The 25,827-nt window shown below is 37.8% G+C and overlaps 1 protein-coding gene across 3 annotated transcripts in view; it reads right to left on the reverse strand.

Moving 5' to 3' along the window:
• MTA3 (metastasis associated 1 family member 3) overlaps positions 1-25,827 on the reverse strand; it is a 138,699-nt gene that overhangs the window by 50,350 nt on the left and 62,522 nt on the right. For all 3 annotated transcript variants that reach the window (XM_054821860.1, XM_054821862.1, XM_054821861.1), the window contains exons 9-14: positions 20,689-20,877; positions 15,913-15,987; positions 11,041-11,099; positions 8,301-8,425; positions 6,864-7,015; positions 6,145-6,367 (exon numbers count right to left, since the gene is read on the reverse strand). In XM_054821860.1, the coding sequence (XP_054677835.1) occupies positions 6,145-6,367; positions 6,864-7,015; positions 8,301-8,425; positions 11,041-11,099; positions 15,913-15,987; positions 20,689-20,877 (823 nt within the window). The remainder of the gene's footprint in view (positions 1-6,144; positions 6,368-6,863; positions 7,016-8,300; positions 8,426-11,040; positions 11,100-15,912; positions 15,988-20,688; positions 20,878-25,827) is intronic.

The raw sequence follows: 25,827 nt of genomic DNA on the forward strand, positions 1-25,827 counted from the left end.
TATTTGATAGTGTATTTTTTCAAACATATCAAAAGCAGGAAGTGTACCAGTGCTGTAGCAACAGGAGATGATCAAGGTGTGAGAAAAATATACAAGAAAGATAAAGGCATGGCAGAAAAGCCGACTGCATTCTTTGCATCAGCATTCACTGCAGAAGCAGCTCACTTCCAAAATCCTTTTACGAGGAAAGTACGAGAACCGTGTCACATCGAAGCGGCCACAGGAAATATTTCAAAACAAACTGGTTAATGAATAAAACCAAGTTACCAGCACCAGGTAGAATTCATCCAAACAGAAACTGCTCAGCACGTACACTACTGGTGTTTAACTAATGCTTAAACTGGTCTCGCTTCATGAGAACAGGAACACGGCAAACGTGATAACATTCCTCAGCAAGCAGGTCTGCAGCCTGGCAAACGGGCTGAACTATTAATAGAGGCACACAGTTAAACATGGAAACGCCAAGGGAGCCAACAAAGACCTTGTAAAGGGAAAACACGTTTAACGTGTTCACATCGCTCAGCGGTGCGTCCTTGCAGCAAGGAGGACGACGGCACCCCGCGCCTCGCCAGCGTGGCGAGAGAGGTAACCCTTCCCCTCCGCCCTGGTGAAACCACGGCCAGACCCCGCGTGGAGGTCTGGGATCCCCACTACAACAGAGATACGGACACGCTGGAGCACGTCCAGCTATCGCAGAGCTGGCTGGGGGCTGGAGCGCAGGACGTACAGGGAGAGCCTGAGGGACCTGGGCTGCTCAGACTCGAGAGGTGGTGGCCACGGGGAGACCCCGCTGCCGCCTGTAACTGCCTAGCGGCAAAGCATAGGAAAGATCGAGCCAGACCCTTCTCGGAGGCACGTAGGGATAGGACAGCATACTCGTGCTGTCTGTGGCAGTGGACACAAACTGGGAGATGGAAAATTCTCATTATTTACTGTGCGATTGATCAAATGCTGGAACAGGTGCCCAGAGAAGCCATGGAGTCTCCATCCTCAGAGACACACAAATCTCATCTGGACAAAAGACCCATGAGCATGTGAACTTTATGCAGGGTGGGATTAGAGACCTCCAGACGTCCCTTCCTACCTACACGTCCTGTAAACCAGCGATCACACGTGTCACGGGTCTGCCAGGATCCTCTGAAGGAATCATGACACGTACACACGCAGCTGATCCGATCTGGCATCCAGCTGGGCATTTCAATTACCTTGTCACCAAAGACCGTGTCTGTCCAGCTGTTACAGGGTAAAAGAGAAGGTGTTTTTCAGGGATTATCACCTGATTAAAAACAATTGCCTACGAAATGCCCAAAAGATCTGTGCTGTTCAATATATAAAAGATTAGGAAAAGAGGCGACTAGGGAGTCAAACGTTTCCCGGTAAGAAAATACTCAGCATAAGCAAAGCTAAAACTGACTGCAAACGACACCAGCAGGATCAAGCAATAAATGTAAATTAATTCTTCAGGGGTAAAACAACTGTAACATACAGATATAATGACGGGTGCTAAACCACCACCGCCCAAAAAAGAATTAATGGAGTCGGTGTTAACAGCTTTCTAAAAATATCTAGGCAATACTAAAGAGTAGTCACTTAAAAAGGAATTAGAATCAGAATATTAGAAATGATGGCGATAGGATGAAAAAGCAAAATAGAAAACAGCACGTGACCCTCTCTAAAATGATGGGAAACCCGTATCTTGAAATGCATGAAATTTGGGGCACCATAATCCTAAAAAGTATACAGTACAATTAGAAAAACTACAGAAAACATGAGGAACCACAGTGCGAAACAGATTCTTTATGAGGTTTTAAACAGACCGAGTTCTTAACCTAGGAAAGTGATGACTGCTGTGGATATTACAGAAATCAACAAAACCGTGAATGCTATAGAGCTTAGAGACTCTCATTGGGGAGTTACGTCTCTTCAGTATTCCATCATATCTCTATCAAAATTCAGGTTATCTAGTCAATCTACTGTGCTCTGTGTATTCCCTGAATTCTGTTCTTAGAAACTCCGGAAAAAAACCTAGTGTGTTCCTGTAGTGGTTTTACTGGTTACTAAAATCTGGTACATATTCAGTAGTAACAGTAGAGAAAATATTTTCATCCTTGATGCAGCCAAAAGATCTTCGATAGCTATCAAAATCAAGGATGTAAGAGTTATTTGTGATTCAATACCTGTAAATGTTACTCAGTTCAGAGGAAAGGATAGTTTTACGTCAGTAGAACACAGCCTGTGTGCTTACAAAGGAAATCAGTAACACCATCTTTGCATATTCTACTTACCTTTCACATCTTTGTTTTATCAAACCAGATCATGACAAGCAAGTGCTGTGTACCAAACTTGTTATTAAATCTGCAGATTTAACGGTATGTTAAGTTTTGATCGTGAACAGTATACCCATTTCCAGATAATTATATGTTTTATATATATAATGCAGATAATATATTACCATCCACTGAAAACATTTTGACAATCACCTCTACATAGATGGAGTGTAGTTACCCAGATTTAAATTACTATAATTAATACCTATAGTTATATTGATATAACTATATCTGAGCAGGGCAGGGGGGGGGAATTCCTGAAAAGTCTTCCTGTGCTGCTGAAGTAATAAGGTTCACAGCTGCTCAGCTCACTGCCACACGTGCATCAACGTGCCTGTAAGCTGGAGACAGATCCAACCATGTCAATGACTGTCTGGAGAAGAATGCCCACTTTGGTTTCCTCTAATTAAGAGACCTTCCATAGACAAGAGTTTTGCTTACCTCCTAAAAAACGTGCAATATACACAAACTAAAAAGAAGGAATTTTGCCTAATTTAGATCATGGGAATTTCCTCTTACCGAAAGAGCTCACCAATTCCAATTATTCCTGAAAATCCATCAGACAAGTTTATTGCCAACAACTTCAGCACGTCTTATTATCTTCAGGCAGAACAAAGTCTGAGATTTCCACAAGAGGTTGTGCTCCTAGCAGGAGAGGCCATGCCTTCTCCACCTTCTGCTGACCGTCCCTACATTGCACTGGGATGTAAACGCGTCTCCACTACCTCCTGCTGGCATCTGGGCAGGGGTCATGCTATGGCATGGTTCACTAATGAGAAAAATCTAATTCTCCGCACTAAGTGAAGGAATGAAGATCATAGAATAGGACCTCATTTTCTGCCAGTGGATGTAATTGGCTGAGGGAGGCGATGTGGGTGGAATTACAATAATACAAAAATGCTCGGTCTGAAATCTGGGTTCACCTAGAATATTGTTGGGCCCGAGATTAACATTCTTGGAGGCTTCCATGCCCCTCCAAAACAAAGTAAGTATCTGCAGATGAGTTCAAGTGGACTGGAAAAATCAATTAATTTTACCAGCACAAGGTCTGACTTTTTCAGACTTTCTTTCTCAGAACTGGGAATTAGTTTCATTTACAAGCTGGCACTTCAACAAATCGCATATGACTAAGAAGGAATAAAGCCTGGCATGCTGCTGGGGTAAGTGCCCCGCCATCCTTCTGTCTTTTGATTTTATGGCTTCTGAGCATTGGTATGGTGCCTACTGCAATACAGTTGTGAAATGCAGTTACGTTTTCAAGCACTGGTTTGGCACACACAAAGAATCGGGTTAGTCTGACTAACCATCTAAGCAGTCATTAGATTCAAGTTGTTACAGCACGCCAACGCGGAAAACAAATTCCAGATCAGTTCTTGGATGTCCTATCTCATGCCATATCGCATCATGGTGACCTGCTACTCTGGCCAGGTTATGATCTAAGCACGATTCTATCTTTTGTAACACCAACACAGATATTTGTTCAATACTGTAATTACTCAACATTTGAAATCAGTACTGTTAATTAAGGATCTCATTTAAAAATTTAAAAAATTATGAAATTACTTGCATCAAGCTATCCTTAGAAAAGGATGCGAGGCATTCAGGAAGAGCGTCTATTTAGCTATAACATTAAAATCTACAGAGTGCACTGAACACAGGTCACCAGATATAATTACAGGAACAAAACCAGAAAATATTTTTTTTATTTACTCACTAGGCTTTACTAGAGTGAGAATATGACAATGACAATGCAGGTAAGAGCATTGCACGATTCCAAAGAGAGAGAGATTGCCAGAAACAGAATATAGATTATGTGTGTGTGTATATATACGTGTGTATGTACACACAGAGAAACAGGAGTTAAATTAACTGAGGTATAACCTGGTTTCCACTACTTTAGAGTAACTTGAAAGTTGTGCTCAAAAAACATTGATAACTGTGACTTTTTTTTTTTCCCCCAATCTGAGTTAGGTCTAATCAGGAAGCATCAGCATTCAAAAAAGACAAAATTGCAAGGTCTGAATTTTGCTTTAAGCAAAAAGAGTAACGAAAGACACAGATTACAGGAAAAAAGACCATCTTTCTGCTCTTGATGTTAATCTGATGTGGCAGTTGTTCATTCAAAGGAACAAAGAGGAAGCACTGCCAGTCTGATACGAGAATGACTATTTCCTGCTGAAAAGCTCGGCCTTTCACCCCTTTGTTTTAAAGTTGAACTGTGCATATAACACTTGTTCTAGTATGATGATTAACAGTTGGACGAAACATTTTTTCCTTCTGTTTTTTCTCTTCCTTAAATGCTTCATGTTCTTTCAAACTGACTGACTGCAGCGAGTGAGAAGAAATAGGGATAATGATAAAAAGATTCAAGGTTCAAGTGAAGTTCTAAAATTAGTTTTCCTCCATGATTCAAGATAAATCAGCGCCAGTTACATGATTTAAAACATACAACGCTTTCCCCTCAGAAAATAACTCTTATTTTGCATTAAGGTTTAAAAATATAATCCTAGTCCCGCTTTAGACACACTTCTTCCATAAAGTACAACCCATTTCATTCACATAGCAGACATACGGTTTCCTTAAATCCGAAGATGTTCCTGACTTGCACAGCTTTGAAAGAAGAAAGAAAATGGCCAACAGGACAACTAAATAAATAAGACAAGGACAATGAACAGAAATATTCGCCAAGTTCTGGACAACTGCAGAAATAGGTGAAGTGTTTGCATGTGAATAGTGGCTGGTGCTAAAGTACATAAGGGGAAAATAATTACTCAAAACCAGATTTTAAGCCTCCACGGAGTAAATTTCTTATAATCCTCACTGACATCATTGGCATCCCAGTTAAGTATGCTGGGAAAACATTTAGCGTTAATCTAGTAAATGTGATTATAAAACCAATATCTAATATTCTAAAAAAGGTCTCTTCAATTCTAATACAATTGACAGTACGATGAGCCAGCATGGCTCATCTTGGAATACCAAGTGTCTGCTCCAAGAACTGCACCTATGGAAGACTGGGAAACACAACCAGACAGCATGCGCAGTAAAATGACGTGCTCAGCACAGGTACAGAACCTGCTGAAATATTCAGTGATTTTGCAGTAGAATTTACACACATATGCACATAAAGAGACTTACTGTTGCTATCTACAACCACTCGTAACTTTTTGTTATACTACTAGTGACTTTATCTGTTCTTTATATCTTGGCTATAAAAAGAACAAGCATAATATAGAATTTTATTTAAAAATAAAATTTAAAACTGGGACAAAAAAAAGCAACTATGATGAAATAATAAACACGGCTATCACCACCATCTGATCACCACAGTAACAAAGGGCTGTGTTACAGGCCAGACTTAAATTCTCATGCGTCTTTGGCTCCTTATTCCTTGACCAACGCCACTGAGAAAAAGTAAAACATGTACAGATCTATACTTTCTGCTCAGCAAAAGAACAAATGAACAATAGAAAAGTGACCTTCTTTCACACTGCCTAGTAGGAAGCATGGTTTTTATGTCATGGGATTGATTTCCCCTCCCTGCCCCTGATTTTTTTTTAATGGCAATTTTTTGTAAGTGAATGAGGTAATAGTTATCCCCTTTTTAATTCATTTGAAATGTTTCCCCAGCCTGAAATCTGTTCAAGGCAGCCAGATTCTATCCAATGTGTGGGTGATATGCTGGACAAATGAAAAAAAAAATGAAAAGCAAAAGCGTATAGACAAGAAATGTTTATTGAAAAAGAAAATAAAATTAAAAGACAAAAATGTGTGGGAAGCACAGCACACAGAACTAAGAATTAAAAAAACATCTTACATTCTGCCTTAATGGCAGCACAGTTAATAGGGACAAAGGGACGTCTTGCTGCCTGCCGCAGCCGGAGGGTATTTTTGCAGACCTGACGAGCCAGTTTTGTCCAACACGTTGTGTGAAGGAAGAAAGCTTGACGTGTTTTCACTGCCGACTTTGGACTTCCAGTGTTACGAACTGGAGTTCCCTGTGTGGCCTGCCGGGACATATGAGTTCTAACATGGGATTCCTACAAAACCAAAGCAAAATAATTGAAAAATCATCACATGTACGTCTGAATTACAGCATGAAAAAAATCCACAATTTGGATAAATTCACAAGGTTAATCAAATAATATGTATAAGCACTATACAAAAAACTGGGACTTATGCAGGAAGCTATATAACACAGTGGAGAGCTATATTGAGTGGATGTCATTCTATATGAGATATACTATGTCATATTCATGTTTTATAGATACGCCATTTGATTTACAAGATGACATTTGTCCACCAAAAATGCATGAAGTGGATGTTTGTTTATCTAAGACTTGGTCATATAAAGACATGGCAGGACCTGCACACTGTTCAGTTCTACTCAGGACAGGAAAAGGATTAATAAATTAAATTTTGTAACACTAAAGTTGAACACACACATAAAACCCCATTCTATTAAATATTTAAATCGCAGCAATCTTGTGAAAGCACCACACTTCCTTTTAGGAAATTTTATCTACCCAATCCTACCTCTGTAGGTTGGCTGGAAGAGAGCTTATCTTCATCTGTCTGTGTGGGCATTTTCAGGCCACCGTATTTCTTCCAATAAATCCAGCAAGATGCACACAGTCTACATTGCATATTAGGAGGACCCCAAGAATACCACTGGTGAGACTGTGGAGCTAAGGAAGAAAAAACAGCACAGCTAAAATGGTGCATGCTGAATTCAATATCATAAATCCAGATGCTGTAATAGATGGCATTCCTCAAGACCATTATATAGATAAATATTCAATACGTTCACATGGAGAAAATAAGACCTTGGATTTTTAGTTTATTTTTTAAAAAAGTGACCCAAAAGTCAATTCCAAATGGAAATTTCAAAATACTTCCCTACTTAATTTCAAAGGAGGGGCTTTATATTGCCAAGAAGAGATCTTTTTCCAGGGGGACTAAAAGAAAAAAACAACAAACCACAAACCAACCAAATAAACAAACAAAAAAAACCCCAAACAGAAAAAAAAACCCAACAAACCAAAACCCCAAACCCTATAAACCCTCCACCATTTCTAGTGAAGAGACCATGGAAGAGAGGCTTATTAAGTTGCTTGCTACTGATTAGAATTACTAAAGATCTGGGTTTTTACCCAAGTCATGCAAAGTGAGTACTTGTAAGTCAAGATCGATATAAGTAAAGGACAAGCACTTCTACTGACCTTGGAGATGCATGGGTACCTTTACCTTGTGCATGTGGAGATTCAGCAGGAAACACTAATTTAACCTTTTTTATTTTCTTTTTGTAATCGTTCACAAGAAAACTATTCTTTATAAAATGTGATTTGAAAACCAACAAAGCATATAACTGGAACTTTCTATATACAGAATATGATTTTAATTTAATTGGTGTTTAAGACACAGGGAGCCATACCAATGATAAGTAAAGAACTCTCATATGGTAGACCTTTTCAATTCTTCCCAGTTCTGGATTTTATTACATATTCTCTCATATAACCTATGTTGAAAGCTGCTGTTTCAAGAAGTCCACAAGGGACCACCAGAAACACTCAAAGTACTAGGAAAAAAACCAACACCCACCCCAACAACAACAGAAGGGGAAGAGAACCCAAATAACTCAAAAAGCTTTGCAATGTTACAGGAGAACAAAAAATAAATTTGAATCTAGTATTCTGAAGGTAAACAAAAAACGTATCAGCGTCATCATATTATACTACTTTACCCTTCTGTACTTTCTGAATCATTAAAAAAAAAATCATAAAGCAGACTTGAATATTGACATTCAATCGACATGTTGAAGCCAGCTCTAACTTATTTCTCCCACACAATTCATTGAAAATTATACTCTATTTGTAGCATGCAAACAAAAGTACATACCTTTGTTGTTAAAAAGTGCATATTAAGATTAAAAATTAGTATTAAAAAATATTACTTACTTAAAAAAATACTTACTGTAGCAACTTTCACAAGCCCGACCTATTAGCGAGGCCTGTGCCTGATAAGAGGCTCCCATTGCTCCATTGACTGCAGCAGGTTTCCCATTGTTGCTGGATATTTGATTGGGATTTGGTTTATTGCTTTAAATAAAATAAATAAATAAATAAATTTTACTAACCAGTTAGTCGACATGAAAGCAAACAATCTAATTCTGGAATTCTGATGTGTGGTGACAACATCTGTAAAAACTGCTCTGAACAGCAAGACTAATTTTTATAGTCCTCTAGTATTTTCAGCACTGTAACAGACTTGCTATGTAAAGAGCGGCTTTGATACTCAGCCTTACAGATCTTTGTAAAACGCTCTCATATGGCCCAAGCTACCTGGCAATCTACTAAAAGACCAAGTTTCAGGGTAAAGCATTAACACGAGCCTGACACAGCACAGAGTTTAAGAAGGGCATTCCAGTCAACAGATGAAGCTTTACAAGGTGAGGCTGGGCTTAGGGTGAAGTATAACAAGTAAGAGTAGTAACACTGGCTACAATACTACAAGGCTGTCCACCCTAGAAGAGGGCCTGCTGCCTTGTATCTCAAGCAGAAGTACATACCTCTCCACCAACTGCAGTAAATGCATATTTTCTATAACCCTGGCAGAGCTCACTCATGTATCAGGCTGCTCTCCCTGGGCTGTGTCCTAAATTCCTTTCACACTCTGAGAAGGCTGAAGAACTCTTCTTGGATTTTTTTGTTATATTATGATGATGATTATTTTGCCTACTAATACTTCACTGACTGTAAGGTCAGTTAATTCAGAGAGAAGTAATATACTCCTCATTAGGTTAAGTACAGTACTTCCAAAGCTCCAACTTTGTGTGTGTTAATTACCCCTCTGACGAGCTATACTCACAATACAATACAAGGCTGGATACATTGATTCCTAAGATGATTATTCATTACTTTATGTAGCATAAAGTATATCCAAGATTAGTTAAAATGACTAACTGAAGAAACCTTAGCTGTATCAAGTCTCTACTCCAAATGTCAGCAAGTCTGTCTCCTGCCTTCTCCTTTGTCACTATATCCAGTGAGAGACTCTCTTACAATTTCCAGATACTCTTTATCAAGTACCTTCAAGAGAAGTACCTTGGGCTCAAAGTACAAAAGAGCAGAGATTACTGTCTCCCACGTTATGATCTGTTGCTTAGATACCTTCCAGGGCAACCACGAAGTGAAAGGGACTCTGGTTACTGAGGACAGAACCTTGCTTTTACAGGAAATACCTTATGATCAAGTTCAAAAAGGTATTCAGCTCTGAGAATCAATTCTACTCAGATTTCAAATACAATAAATCAGTCTTGAAACAGAGCATTAAGCAATCTATTTGCCCATGAGCGCCCCAGATTGCACAGTTATCAGACTTGAGAAGTCCTACCCTCTTACCATTGACTATGGATTTTGTCTTGACATGAAGGGAAAAGACAGACATTAAGAAAAAGGCAAAAATCCTACATTTCAAAACAGGTTCTGTCACCCAATATAATTAATCCCTACTGTGAACATATTGGCAAATCCTGAATTGTCCACATGGACCAAGGAAATTAAATTGAAAAGCATTATGTAAAGACTGAGCATCTCTCAGTTTTCCTAAAGCAGTCACTTCCTTGAGAGGGTTAGGGAACACCCATGCTAGAGTTTTCAGATTTTTTTAAAAGGCATCATTTATTAGAAACTTGAGCTTCAAAACTCACAACATTTCTTCAAGAGTAAGATTAAAAGACTGTTAAAAGTCTGCTGTATTATTAAATCTGTTTAAGAGACAAAAGTCTGTATGAAATATAGAAATGAAGCTCTATTGTATGTAATTTATACAAGTCCTCAAAAAGACAACAGTGGATTTTCAAAGTGTTTCATTTGGTATTCTAGTCTTCTGTTATACAAATATTCGTAACAATGGGAAATTCACATATGTGTAAACTGAATATACCCACAGAAAGCTTAAAAGAATGTTATCTGTAATCCTTTCTCTTCTCATAATCTTGAGAAAATTATGAATGGAAGACACAGATTATATCGTTTCTGTAAACTACATGTTAACAAAAGCAAATACAGCATCAAGTTTAAATGTAAAAAACCAGATTAAAACCCCCTCGGAAGAAAACACATTTCATTAACAAGACTTGTTCAAAGATAAAAGATTTTGAGCTCTGTGCTACCTTTACTTTACAGCCAGAACATCTTTTGCCTCTAGCTGAAGCACAGACTGTATCAACAAGGTAAAACTGTAATGGGAAAGTATCCGATTTTATTTTATATAACTACATTAACAACTGCTTCTGTTTTGAAATACTGCATTTACCCAAATCTGAAGTGTTGTGCTACAGGGATTCGGAAGCAATTATTCTGGAGAAACTTCTTTTTAAATGATAAGGCCCTTCTTGCATGTGAGCAGTCCATGTAGCACTTGATCAGCCTTTGTAAAACCAGAACTTCTCACTGTTCCCAAACAGGCAGTTTGCAGGTCAACGGCAAAGGGCTCAGTTAAGTACGAAGGTTTCACTTATGACAAGAGTTTGTGACATATTCTGATTATATCTCTGTATATTCTGTTTGTATGTAACAAATACTAAGTAACTATTAAAAAGATGACTAAGAAAATATGATGCATGTAACTGCATGTTACTGTTTCAATTTTACCTGTACATTGTTCAAAAAAAAAAAACCCAACAAAAAAACCACGTTATTGTTATACTCACTAGGTGGGGATGTATACTTGTTTCAATTTACTTTCTGCTTCTGCCGCTTTCAGACGTTTCTAGTCAAAAATTAACACATTAAAATGTATTATATTCAAGTACAAGATATCATAAAACTGCACACAATCCATCTTTAAATTATTTCTATTTTGTGTTTTCACAAGACCCTCCAAAACAAGTGTAGAAATCTACAAGATGAAAACCATGAAAAACAAGTTCTCTATTTTTATTATTAGCCTGAAATGATAGTATACTGTCCTCCCTAGTAAAACTCACAGGCCTCACGTATGACAACAAAACTGTAAAAACAACAAGTTACATAAGTTACATCTGTGTAAACATGTACGACATTGTGGCTAACCCTCATTGCAGAGTAAGTAGAAAATAAATGAGTGAAATTGCACATGATGAGTTCCTCATCAGTCATATAACTCAATACTTCTTGTGTACTCTGTCAAGCCTCAGGCTAGTATTTTATAAGCAGTGTAAGAAAGGGGAACAGTAAAGTCCACTGACTGTTAGAAATAACTAAACATCTACTAATTTTATTACAGAGGAGGAAAAAAACCAAGGGGTGACATTGATATCCAGCAATAATAAATCAACACTACCTGCCTGCCTCTCAAGATTCCCCCTTTCTTTATCAGGTATTTAAAGTTCAGTCCTCCATTCCTCCTACAACAGCCAATTCTCTCCTCTGCTATACTCCTATTTTCTCATAGCCAATCTCTGCAAGGTTCACAATCCAGGAAGGTATTTTCCACCTTGAGAGAAGTATCATCAAAAGGCTCTGTTCTGAGAGTCTCTTGCCTGAACCGTGAAGTTACAGGGTTAATCAGCTTTACTGGTCGAGCAGCCTGAGTAAACCTCCTCGTGTAAAGCACAGCTTTTTTCCATTTCAGAAAGCTGCCTCTGTGCTGTCCATCACTGTAACTCTCATTTATAAAAACTGCATCTTTGAGGGGCAATCTACGACAAAGAGTCCTTGGCAGTCCACACCATTATGAATTAATTCCCATGCAATATTAGAGTCCTTTTCCATTTATTTCCAAGACAGGCTTTTTTGTTTTTAACAGGATTTTGCTGTTCACAGATGCCTAGTTGTGTTTGGAGCTACAGAAGTAGAACCACTGATACATCTGGTGCAGTTGTGGTCTTTCCCCAGCACCAGGTTCGGCAACAGCACGCTCCCTTCGACAGGCCCACAGCAGAAATGCAAACCCAGTACGCTCTGCCTGCTCCAGTCTGTTTTTACAAGAGCAAGGAGCAAGAACAGTAGCAGCATGCTACAAGTCTCATAAACTGCCATGTTTTTAGTCTGAGAACATTTCATAGCCCCAGCAGAAGAGCTCTCAACGGTGAACTCTTTCCGTTTAACAGCTTCAGGCCCCAGGCTTTCCACCGCTCTTTTTCCTTTTCGTGTTATATCCAACAATACAGAATTTGTTTTCAAACTGAAAAAGCATGTGAGACTTCAGGTCAGCAAGTAACACCCGTTCCACAGAGGTTCATAACAAACTGGTCCCATTCTACCAAAAGAAATGAGTAAGTCTCACTGCACACCTAGTAAGATCATCAGAGCAAAAGAGAAAAACACAATAAAGGGAAAGAAATGAGGAAAGTAGCCTTGAAGCACTGTCAAAATGTGAAGGCATTTGTAGGAAAGCTGTATTAAGCCCTGATGGCAGTGTCAGAGAGAAGTGACTATAGACGTTAATTAAATTTTAGCATACTTTTAATACTGGTATGGGGGTCGTAAGGAATGCAATTTTAGCAATTGCTTTCCTCCTTTATTAACTGAAGGGAACCATATACTGCCTTCTACAAAAGAATCACAGAATGCCATTTCAGTATAAGCTATATTTTTATGCACTAAAACTATGGTTAACATTGCTCTGTAAAATCAACAGAAAATGTCACAGGTGGAATTCACACTGACCTATCAACTTTTAAGTACTGAGAGAGAAGAAAGGATGCAGAAAGAAAACTATGAACAAATAGTTGCAATTTCTGAGACGAAACCTCTGCCTGTTGAAATTTAGAGGATGAAAACTGGTAAACTGTAAAGGTTAGAAGTTCAAATTGGAAACATTTAGACAAGAAACAAAGCATCAGTTTGCAACAATACAGGTAAAAAAATCACTGGAGCAATGTAAAGGAGAGCTGATGCTTTTCCTAACGAAAAAAAAAAAAAGTATTTACATCTGATCTTGAACAGTAACTATTTCAAACAAGTCTTACAGACTGCATTGTAAGGGAGGTCAAACTACACACCAACCCAGCTTTTCACCTGGGCTCTATTACTTTTGATCAACTACCCTTGAAACTGAATGTTATTCCTTTTTAAGAACTTTTGTTATGAATATCAACTGATGAATATCCCAAGAAATTACCATTTTCCTACCTTAGTACTGTTTTCAACAGCGGAAATAAAGAAATGAGAGAGAAATGTAATGTATTGTTGTAGTACAGTAATTTAGTTATCCTTACATATGTTGTCCCTTTTTCTGTTGCAAAGTCTCAGTAAAAGTCTTTTTGCATTGAATCAGATTTTTGAGGAGGACACCACAAATAATGACAACACATTTCATTCAGTGGAACGAGCCACCTGGCCTTCCTCAAACACTATATAATGTAGTGGTCACGAAAAGCGCTGTATCACCAAGAATGATTACCTGAAGTCTGAATTAGTTTTGCTAGACAGGTCCAGCACAGACTGAGAACTTTAACATATCTTATTTCCCTTCACCTTGACTTGAAGGGAACGTTGCTCTGCAGGCAACGTGGCAGCGGTATCTCCACTGCCATTAAATCACCACCTTTAGCTACCAAGCAAGAATAACTTTTAGTACCAATTATGACAAGGAAAGCTTTCGCATGCCTGACACAATGCAGGCAATACACACAAAGAAATAAAGATAATTAAAGAGCAAATTTTCACATTAAATCACACCGAACTAGAATTTGGAGACTGTATTTTATGCATAAGATTCAAGTATGTACATCAACCTTTTTGTCTTGCCATTCCCCAAGCTGCCCTACCCCTCAAGCATGATGTTTAGAGAAGAATGACTCTGAAATTGCTACTTTCTTCCTGAATGTATTTTCTCCCTGAAACGCATTCAATTATCACAGTTTGTTCTGATGGGGGGAAAACCCCTACAGATACCGTTTTTACTGAACTGTATGATTTATGCCATTCCAGGATGAAGTTCAGATCTCTCATTGGGAAGGGTTACAGAAATGAGGTATTTGGCCTACACTGGTTTTGTTAGTGATGATCACGCGTGACCTTGGAAGAACGTGTCTAAAGCATTAAATCCTGTGAGGTATTGCCACATTCCGAGTTAGGACGTTGCAAGTTTACTTAGTTACAAGTAAAATACAGGCATTTATAAGAGTATTCAAGTTGTAGATAACCAAAAGCCTATCTGTTTTTCTCATATGTAAGACTAAAAAACCTAATCCCACAAAACTCAACACACCATCACACACGTTGATTGTTGTAGCAATGGAATCATAATGAAGCTCTAGAGAACTTTAGGAAAGGAGTCTCAGTCTTTCACCAACCACTCCAGAGCAAGTGTTTCAGAAAAATTTCATAGGAAACAAGATCAGTCTCTGAGTAACCTAAGCGTGCTGACAAAAGTAAATTTGCAGTTCAATTTATCCCTACACCATGGCTTTCAGTATCAATAACATTTTATTATCTGATTCTTCCAGATCATCTGTTGCCCAATCCTTAAGAGCTGACAAACAGCACAGCAAATCTCTGCTGGCACATCTTCCTAGGATAAAGATTAACAGTGCAAAAAAAAGAGTTAAAAATGAAATGAATGGAGACAAACCCAGAAAAACATGCTGTTACACATAGCATATTATTTTCTATTTGTATTATCCATAGAACTAAAAAGGTGCTAGTGATAGTCCAAGATTCTACTATGCGATGAGAGATTTTTCCATCACTTTCCATACCCTAACAAGATGATGTAGAAACACTTCCAAATTAACCAAAACAACCTGAAGCAATCATCCTTCTGACACATTGTAACAAAATCAGGAACAATTCCAAAGATCCATCTAACAATGCAGCTATAATCAATACAGTGTAACATGTATTTTCAACATGCTGTACACGCATCACCACTAATTATGTGGCAAGTAAAGGAGCTACAGACTTAAATGTTAAATCATAAATTAAAATGGGGTATTTTAATTTATTCTGTACATCTAAATCAAGGAGTAAATCTATATAGAGTGCAACATATAAAAAGCACCAACACTGAAATTTTGTCTAAAACTGCTTAAAATATCCCAGTGTAGGTAGCCAACATTATTTTACTGTGTTTCTGCTCTAGAGTAACCCAAACAATTCAACATTCAAACAGAAGGATGAACATGTCCACTGTGTGCTGAATGTTCTCAATTCTGTTTTTTAAATCCTGGTAATGCCAAAGTAATGTTCTACCATGGAGTATCTAGAAAAGGTCCATAACATTAGGAGCCACCTTTAACACAACATATATCCCTTTTCCTTTGGTCTCACACACAGCTTCACAGCCTAAAGCATTTGCTCCGCAGCCCCTTTCCTTCTTATCGCATACTGCAGTAAGAACCAGGAATCACACTGCCACAAAGCAGCACACAATACAAATGGCTTAAAAAGCTCTTCACAGCTATGTGATGTGCAGTAGGCATCAGAGGATTTGACAATGCCCCCTGTGAACAGCACAAAACCACTGGTCTATAGCTTAACACAGGCCTCCCACCATATTTCTTTTAAAGAATACAAACAGATTTTTATGCTTTAACAAATTCAGATTTTTTAAGAACGTGGCAGACTGGTTCATGCTGAAATAACCATTAAATTACCTGCTGCACATATCTGTCAGTGGTTTTCCACATGTAATAATACTCAATGATGCTAGTCAGCGACTTCCAAGGGAGCTGAAAAACATTTGTTTCAAATTAAAAGTGGTTCCAAGAAATTGCCATGTCCACATCTTATTAAACACATTAAAATCAAGTATAGATGATACACAAATACTAAAATGTAAATACATTAAATGCCTACATTAAAATCCATATGCAAATAAATACATATTACTATTAGTAATACACAATCTTTCATTACAGTTAAAGATGCAGAATTACAATATTACCCATCCAAATCCAAATGTAATTTATTCTCTTTAAGCCATATGGTTAAACAAAATGATCAAAACAGAATCCAGATTTCCATCAGGAAACACAGAAGGTAATATGTCTATTATAAAGTGTATCAGATGGAGAACAACATCAGGACTAAAATAAATCATCTTGACAAGACCGTGTTCGAGTCTCATGACAATTTTACTCTTAAAAAAATACAATGGTTATTGTACTTAGTTCACAGGTTTTTCAAGTCTCATAACAACTCAGCTGCTTATACAGTACCACTAGTTTTGCACAAACCTCTGCATACTCTTGACCATTAAACAAGAAACAAAAGGATCCCCGGAACAAATGCTACCTTGAGCAACAACAGTGATACTGACAATGGATATTTCACAATAATCTTTGTGCAAACTTGGGGCAAGTGATGATGATGATTTTGGGTGCCCATGTTCATTGGTAAAGTGAAAATATATTAGACTAAGTTTAGGGGAGAAAATTAAGCATACAGTAGCCATTTTTAATTACTACGAAATCACCTATTTAACTCCATAAATACTTCCGACCATTTCAATTAGTAATTCTCTTACAGAATTCAGGCAATTTTTCTTCATAACCTGAAAACATGCTACTATTTTGTGCATGTTTTTTTTCTATAGACATGCATTACGGCTAATATTCTCTACTCTCCAGAAACAAGGATGATTTTTAAGAAGTCCCAGACAATATACATGTGGAAACATTATTTTTCCAACCTTATTCAACTCCACTTTGGGGCTTTCTCCATGTCCTAAGCCAAAATAATATGTTCCTGAACCTCTAATTATGTTTCTAAAAGCAACAAATGAACATTGTACCAAGATGTCCCTCCCAGCATGCAAGAGCTCACAGAGTTTTTCAAGCTGCTTGCTTGCAGATACTTAAAGGACCAAAGTCTGGCTCCCACCTCTGCCTCTCAAGAGCTGGAATTCAGGTCCAGACTCAGTTGTGAAATCTTTTTCAGGCAGCGTACGACAGTGTGTAAATCCCTGGTCCAAACAATAGCAGTTTTGTCCATTTGCATTTCACATGTAGCAGTGTAACGAATACAAAAGCTGATGTTGCAATAGATAGCAACACAACTGGGTTTACTAAAATCCCTTTACTTTCTCAGGTATATTCTGCCTTAAGAGAAACCTGCCCAAGAAAAGGCCAGTGGCAGGAACATGTGTTTGGTGTGAGGTGACAGATGAGCTGCTTCTCAGTCTCTATGTCCATATTCTTCCTGGCATCCAGATGAAACAGTCACCCCATCTACCTGCCATTGTCAACTAGTATATTTGAGCTTCTCCTCATTTATTTTTCTTCCTGAACACTTACTAACACATCCACGCTATAGATTACGTTTGACATTTCTCTAGAAAATACTTTAATCTGTTGTAACTACGATTGTGACACCTGTATGTCATTCACTCAGTAGGCATCTACAATTAAAGAAAGGTAATTAAGGTGCTTGGACTAGATGACCATAATCCTTCTACACTTTGATTCACAACTCAGAAAACCCGTTTGACAGAATGACTATGACTATCCTGTGTTCTGCTAACCTACACACCTAAAGGACAAAACACTGTAGACACACACGAATTATCCAGAGGTTGCTCTCAACTGCCAGAGAAGCTGTGAACAGCCATAGAATAATGTACTCGCATTACCTGATTTTATTAAATGCTAATTGAAAGAAGTAAAAATGACCATCTGAAGACATTTTTGTCAGAGAAAATTAGCAAAGAGTGTCAGCAGTATAAAAGGAATTTTCAGTTTCTTTAGTTTCTGCAGGGTAAAAGCGTACAACTCAAATCCGACCAGCATGAAAAACTTAGCACGATAAAGTACTTTAAAATGAACATGTTAACTTTAAGGTATGTTTCCATAATTTTCTGAAGCTGGAAAACAGTGGCCCCTGTTTTCTATAAACAGTTCAAGTCTGACTCCCAAGGCCTCTTCTGTCATACTTGAGATGTAACAGTTATAAATTTGTGAAAACCAGTGATAATGAAAAACTAAGAATTAACAAGTGTAACAGCTGTCTCTTACCATTAGGAAAATAGTTATTATTTAGAGAACATAAAATATTCACAGTCTTCTCCCATTCTACTACCATGGGAAGTAATTCGAGTAAATCAAGTAAATTCAATTAACTTAAAAAGTTTAGGTTGATTAGGATTCACATAAGTTCTTAGAGACAGCAGAACCTCAACAAATGAGCTCCTCTAACAGTTGGTGAGTCAACAGCTGATGAAAATGTTTATTCAAAGGCTAGACTGGTAATTTGAAAACAAATGAGCTTTTCTATTAAAAAAAAAAAGGTAAACTCCTTTACATCATTTAATTTAAAATAATGGTCTTGCTTACTAATATTTAATGTTTCTAGCATAATGCTTGTGCTGCACATTGAATGTCAAATAGCACCAGCTCTTACTAATTGCTGGAAACGTAAATGAGCTTGCCCTTTAGAGAACTATCGTGTAAGGGCTGCAATTGCAGCTGCCATGCCCTGCAAATCCGGGCTGATTCAGAAAAGGCAACTCCTCTGGCATGTAATGACTCAAGCGGGTCCTACAGAACTCTGCTGCTTCAGGAGACACTCCCAACCACTTTCTGCCGTGCAACGTAAGTCCGGCCTGTGCTGTGGCACCACTCACTGCGTGACTGCTTAGATTCAAGTTTAATCTCAGGCGCCATAGGATTTAATTTTATCATTAGATCCTATATGGATATTCAAACAAGTCAGCATGTATGCTACCAGTCCATTAGCTTCTTTGTCCATGCTCTTACAATACATGTGAGTACTTAGTTTTCAGTGACTAGCCATTGAAGAGAGGGATGATAATAGATAAAATCACTGCTTAAGTGCTACATATTTACACCTACCTCACCTTGCAGAAAATTTTCATATATCCATCATCTAAATCTTGAAGGACTATTTTAGATCATTACTTAGAACTAAAGGTTTGTTTTCAAACCCCTATACTTTTAGAATGATACATAGGAAGTGAGAACACATACATTTTACTCTAGAGAAATTAAGATGTCCCAAGATTACACAATGATTAAATAAAACTGAAAGATTTCAAATTACACAGAATTAGACCCAGACTGTGTGCACTACATTACCAATACCATATAAATTGATATGTAAAATAGATGTTCTTCTAATGATGTTTTAAAAATGACATGCCAGTTTTCCAAAGGTTAAAAAAAACCTGACAAAGTAGTAATACGGAATTGTAGTTTACATTAAGATTTCAGTTCTAAACTCTATAATTCCACCCGTATTTTCTTGAGCTTAACAGAGCTATTTCATCCATGATGCAATTTTCAACCTTGTGATGAATGCAGCGAACATTTTCTCCCATAGGAATCTCAAAATTAAGTACGCAGATATAATACACCTGTTAAAATGTCAGTTTTTCAGAAAAACAATAGCCTTCCCTTCCCACCTTCATTCAATTATGCATTTCATTTCAGAACTGTGAAAGCGAAGATGACAGCTTAGCTCAGTGCCAAGCCTCCTCCCACTGTCCCGCACTCTGTCTTGGAAGGACTTCTACATTTACCATACAGTACTATTTTCCCTTCACAAAGATTATTAATAACATCTGCAAAGAAAAAAATAAAATCTGATCTCTCAGAGTCAAGCAGAATGGAGTTCTGAAAATGCTTCAATTAACTTCAGTCTTAAGTAACAGAATTCCTTTGGGTCAAATCCTAACCTTTTCACAAAGCCTAACTTGAACTTAGTACAACAGAGGAAATCTTTTTTTCCTTACAAGAAAGAGTCTCTCTAAGAAACACACAAAACATTTGCAGACAAATTACTAGCAAACCCAGCGATCAGTGTTAGAATCAATTTCTTTTAATTACTCTGCATTAGAACAGCAAATTAAAGCTTTGCTACCCTACAGTCTGATACTTCAGTACCAAAACCAGTGTAGTTAGACCATTGGAAAACGTTTCCTTTACTTTTCAGAAGTGCCAAAATACCTAATATGTCAAAATAACTCCCTGTAGTGCACTTTACAAGCTATCTGAGTATCAATTTCTCTCTGCTAACCATAGAAGGAAATCCCAGCTTTCAAAAACACTCAGGGGAGTCGGCCATGTAGTTGCTCATGAATTTCAATGGAAATGGTGGAAAAGTTCTGAAAAGCTGCTGGAACTTTGTTCCTCATGCTTGTAAAATCCTTGTAGAAATTCTTACCAAGACAAATCAGCATGGGATATCCTACCTGGTATTAAGCCATTAAACTGATTACCTTCTGTCAACATCTTTCCAAAGAACGGCACCAAACAAGAAAGCATATATGACTTTCATCCAGATAAAATGTATATGTATATTAATTACAGCTACACATATTTCTCCTCCAGCTAATCTTCCAAACCTACAGAAAGCAGTTATGCTCACCCATGTGAAAACACAGTAACAGAAAAGCATACTACTTTCATACTTACAAAGTCTTGTCGAATGTCATTGAAGTCCTTCCCATACTTTTCCAATGCCTCTTCAAATAAACTAGCTTCTGATGCTGACCACTCTTCCATTTCATCTCTACACAACACAGGCCCTCCAAGTGGCACTAGAACACTGATGGCACTGCTCAAATCATAGTTGTGTTTATGCAGTGTATCCATTGCATGAAACTAGCAAGGAGAAGGAGAGAATAAAAAACTTGCTTAAATAGACAGCAGTCCATTTCAGTTAATGCAAATGGAATGTATTCTGTCTATAAGCCATGCAAGAAACCTCAACTAATGTTAAATTTAGAGTCTATCTTGATATCATAGGTTTTCTGCTGTGGAACACAAGGAAAATAAACTGTTTATTACTTAATTTGGGAAAGGAAATGCCTTAATAAAATGTTTACTAAAAATGACATTAGTTTATTAGTTCCTGCAAATTACTAGCAAACATTTCTAGAGAATCTTCAGTTGGTAGAAACTGGTTCCAAGTAACCCAATACAGACAGTGGCATATATTGACTGAGGGGCCATTTTCAATTAACAGAAGTTCTAAATAGTAGCTAAATAGTTGTTGAGACATCTATGTGCTCAATATTCTCATTGCTGGGGAAGGAAGTAATTTATTGTTTTTATTATCATCATACTAAAAAGCGAGCGAGATTTTTGTCCCTTGCTAAACTCTTCTGTCAGAGATGAGTAAATGATGTCTCTGTGCTTACTTCACTTTCCTTTATAAAAGGGGAAAAGAGAAAACAAACAAGTTATAGCATTTCGGTTTAGAGGTAACACTGAATGCTCACATGAGTAACTGGTGATGAGGAATACGAAAGGTAAGCAACTACATCGCAAAACCGCCTGCAGGGAAAATGAGCAACATACAAGAAGCCTTTCTGACTCAGCATCCCAACAGACTTCACCACTGCAATCTTAAATAGTTGTGCTGAAGGAGGTAGTAGACAAATTCACCAGCCTTAAAATGAAGTATTCCAATACAGAAATATGTAACATAATGTCTAAAATACGTATCTTCAGATTACAGAATGTAAAGTGAAACCACTGATTTACCGCTTATCATTCAGGCAATGAGTAAACCAGGCCTAAAGATTGAACTCTCACAGTGTATGTGTTACCAAGGTTTAAACCTTTGTTTAAATTGCAGCCCTTGTGGAAAAGCAGTACATAACAGGCATTTTCCAAGCAGCTGCTAAATCCGGTCCTATTCATTGATATCAACTTAAAAATGACAACAGAAGTTAATAAATTAGGATCTTGCTCTTGCCTTATGTTCATTTTTCCATCTATAATAAACACCTGATTCCACAAAGCTTTTTCTGGTATTACTAAAGAAAAGATTCATAATGAACTCTGTGGATAAGTACTGTCTTCACTGAGCTTTCTGTGACAGAAGACCACTGACAAGTTTCTCTGATAACACACAGGTTTGTCAGCCCTCACCTGCAATGAAATTCCCACACAGCAGTGAGTAAATCGTGCCAGCAAAAGCAAGAGCAGCCTGAAGACATTACTAGAGCCCAAGACAAAAAGTCCTGGAGTATCTCATTTTTATCTGCTTTACCCAAGGATGAGAGGACTGCAAGAAACAACTAGTGGGTTCCTGACACCTAAGGAGCAGGAAGCTGGGAAGACCTGGCATTGCCTCTCCCAAATAGAAGCTTGAAGAACAGAGGAAGAACCACCCTGCCCTAGGAACTCTTGCCCAGAGCATACTGTCCAACACACACAAGGGGTCCCACCAGAGGAAAGGTATTAGCCACACACATAGAGGGAACTTCAAATCCAAATTTAAGCAGGTGAAAGAAGAAACTATCCACTCAAAGCCTAGAAAGGGCAGTATGGAACTGGGAGGAAAGGGAATGATAGAACACGAGGCCAACAAGCTCTAACACACAGTTTCCAGAACAGCTGCAATTTCAGTAGTCAGTTAAATCAACTAGACTGAACTGTCTCCAACAAAGCACTGAAACTAGAAACAGAGTATGTATTCTATAATTCAATAAAATTTTAAGCATGTTTATCTTAGGAGCCACATATATGGAAGTCTAATAAAATGCATTTAAAAGTTGTTGTTCAAAATGCAAAGGAAAAATCTGTTAATACTTTCCATTTTGAAGAGACATCTGAAACCAGATTTACTTCCTTACAGTAAATTAGTATGGGCTCTTCCGAACAAGCCCACCACAAGAATCAAATGATTCCATCAACCTGCTTTGCTTTAATGGCTCTCATTGTCAGTGTATGCACAACACAAGGTTAAGAAATCTGAAACAGGAAGTCTTCCCACTTTCCTTCTCTTCTCAGAGATCAATTTTCATTATAAAATAAAACACTGCCTCTGAGAAGGTCAGAAATGCAAGTTTCAGTTGGTTGGTTGTCTCACAAATGTTTATCACTGTAGGAAAAGGACATTTGCTATCATCTAAGAAGGTAAACACACACTGTTTCATGTCTTTAAGTAGGGTTTTCTAAAAGCATTGGTCTTTTCCTGCTTTGTCTCATTACCTTCCCCATGTTTTCAAAACAAGGAAACCTGAAAGTAGCCTCTCACTTACTGTTAAGCTGCAAGACCTCCCTAATGTGTACATCCACTGTGAATTTACTCAAGTTTACAACCTATGAATTTTTTTTAAATTTTTTTTAAATTTTTTTAGCATCAGTCTATTTACGGTCATCTCTAATTGAAACAACTAATTAGGAATACTGGAAAGCCACAGGTGTGCTGTACAGAAATCCCATTAATAGCACTTCAGGTGCAAGGGTTATCTGCCTTGCATTAAGAACAGAGACAGTATAATTTTCTTAGTGTTATGCACCTTCCGAAGCATAAATAAGATAACCACAAGTTCTGTGAAGGTCTGTACTAACCTTAACTGCTGCTCAAAATATGCTCACAATTAACATGGGAATATCTGAAAGAGTAACTATTATAATGACAAATAACGTCTTTTCTTAACTTAGAAGGAAGTACATTGCCAAAGAGCAAAAGAGAAGGGCTTAAAAAAGCTGTGGGGGTAGGAAAATGAGAACAGACAGACACAATAATTAAACCTGGGGTGGCTCCTCTGGTGCCTCATTATAAGATATGCCTTTCATTAAGTGAAATGGAACTTAATGGATCATTTGCAATGGAGAAACATTTATATGGCACTCAAACACTAAATGTATCCTTTTATTAGCAGCACTGCACATGTACTTTCAAACAAGAAGAAATTGCTACAAAGATGAATTTATTCTATTAATCACTGAATACAGCAAGAAGGTTGCACAATGTGTGGGATTTATGAGAAAATCTTAATCCAATGAAATCTTCATAAAATGAAAAATGTTAAACTAAAGAACTATGTTGATGGAAAAAATAAAGCATTTAACATGAACAGAATTGTGTTGCTAAGGTCATATCGGCAAGTGTGAAACAGAAAACTCACTTGGAGTATTACTGAAAACATTACATTTTGCCACTGCCTTTACTACGCTTCCATAGTCTAGATTAAATCAGTATTCCTGTTTAATAGCCTTGGAATACACCACAAAATGTAAGAAATGAAGTATTTTTCTCATAATACTAATGAATCTATTTTATCTGGGATATAAGAACTGCCCTACTGAATCAGACCAGTCATCCATCTAGCCAAGCGTTCTGTCTCTGACAGCAGCACAAAAGGACATTACTTAGAGAAAACACACAAGTAAGTTTAACCACAGTCTGAGATCAATTCCCATTTCATTCACCAGCAGCTACAAACCTTGGGAATTAGGAATCATAGAATTGTAGGATGATTTGGATTGGAAGGGACCTCAAAGACCATCTAGTTCCAGCCCCCCACCATGGACAGGGACACCCTCCACTAGACCGGGTTGCCCAAAGCCCCATCCAGCCTGGCCTTGAACACTTCCAGGGAGGGGGCATCCACAGCTTCTCTGGGCAACCTGTTCCAGTACCTCACCACCCTCACAGTGAAGAACTTCCTAATGCCTAATCTAAATCTGCCCTCCTTCAGCTTAAGGCCATTACCCATTGTCCCAGCACTACAATGCTAGACAGTACACCTCTCCCTATTCTCCTCAGTACCCATTCATGGACCCATGGTCCATAGTTTTTCTAACCCCTTTTTTTAACCTGCTGATATTGTCTGTTCTCAAGAAATTTTGTGTAACTAAATTCCAGGGGCTCTCTAGCCACTTTATAAGGCAGTACCTTAACTATTTTAAACTGTTAGTTTCATCAAGTGTCTTCTAGTTCAAACACCAAGTATCTGATGAATAGTAGATCTACTTTAGCCTTAACTATCATCTTCATGATTCTGTACACAAATTTCTGTCTTTGGAAATCTAAGTCAAACTTGATTCTACGAAACAGTAAGATTTTTTTGTTCTCACACAGTTTTGCTGGCATGCTTTTATTACTGTAGCACATCTTGTCATCTCAGCTAATATGAACATACAGAGACAAAATTTTGGTCCGTAATTGATATATTTTTAACATTCTCTAAAAGATGCAGGTGCTTACATTACAGTGAATACTTCAACAAACTAACGAAACATCCTAAGGATATCCTACAAAAGCATTCTTCAAGAAGTTGCTTACAAAGATTGCTTATACTTTATAAAATTTACTGACATACACATCTAGTAAGTACAAAATATTATCTAAACAATTTTCAATCAGCTTTATTACCACCACATACTTTAAATCACACTATTGATCAATTATACGGAATGAATCCCTATACGATGTGTATTATCCACTCTGCTGCGCAAATTATCACATATGAAGATATTATATTTAAATAGATTTCAAGTAAAATCAAGTAATTCACAGTATGATGTGCACAGTACACAGTAGTGTAGTGACAAGCCAAGGGGTAATGGGTTTAAGCTGACGGAGGGCAGATTTAGATTAGATGTAAGGAAGAAATTCTGTACTGTTAGAGCGGTGAGGCACTGGAACAGGTTGCCCAGAGAAGCTGTGGATGCCCCCTCCCTGGAAGTGTTCAAGGCCAGGTTGGATGGGGCTTTGGGCAACGTGGTCTAGTGGAGGATGTCCCTGCCCACAGCAGGGGGGGTGGAACTAGATGGTCTTTGAGGTCCCTTCCAACCCAAACCATTCTATGA

The sequence above is a fragment of the Grus americana genome, chromosome 3 (genome assembly GCF_028858705.1).
Source record: "Grus americana isolate bGruAme1 chromosome 3, bGruAme1.mat, whole genome shotgun sequence".
NCBI classification, from domain to species: Eukaryota; Metazoa; Chordata; class Aves; order Gruiformes; family Gruidae; genus Grus; species Grus americana.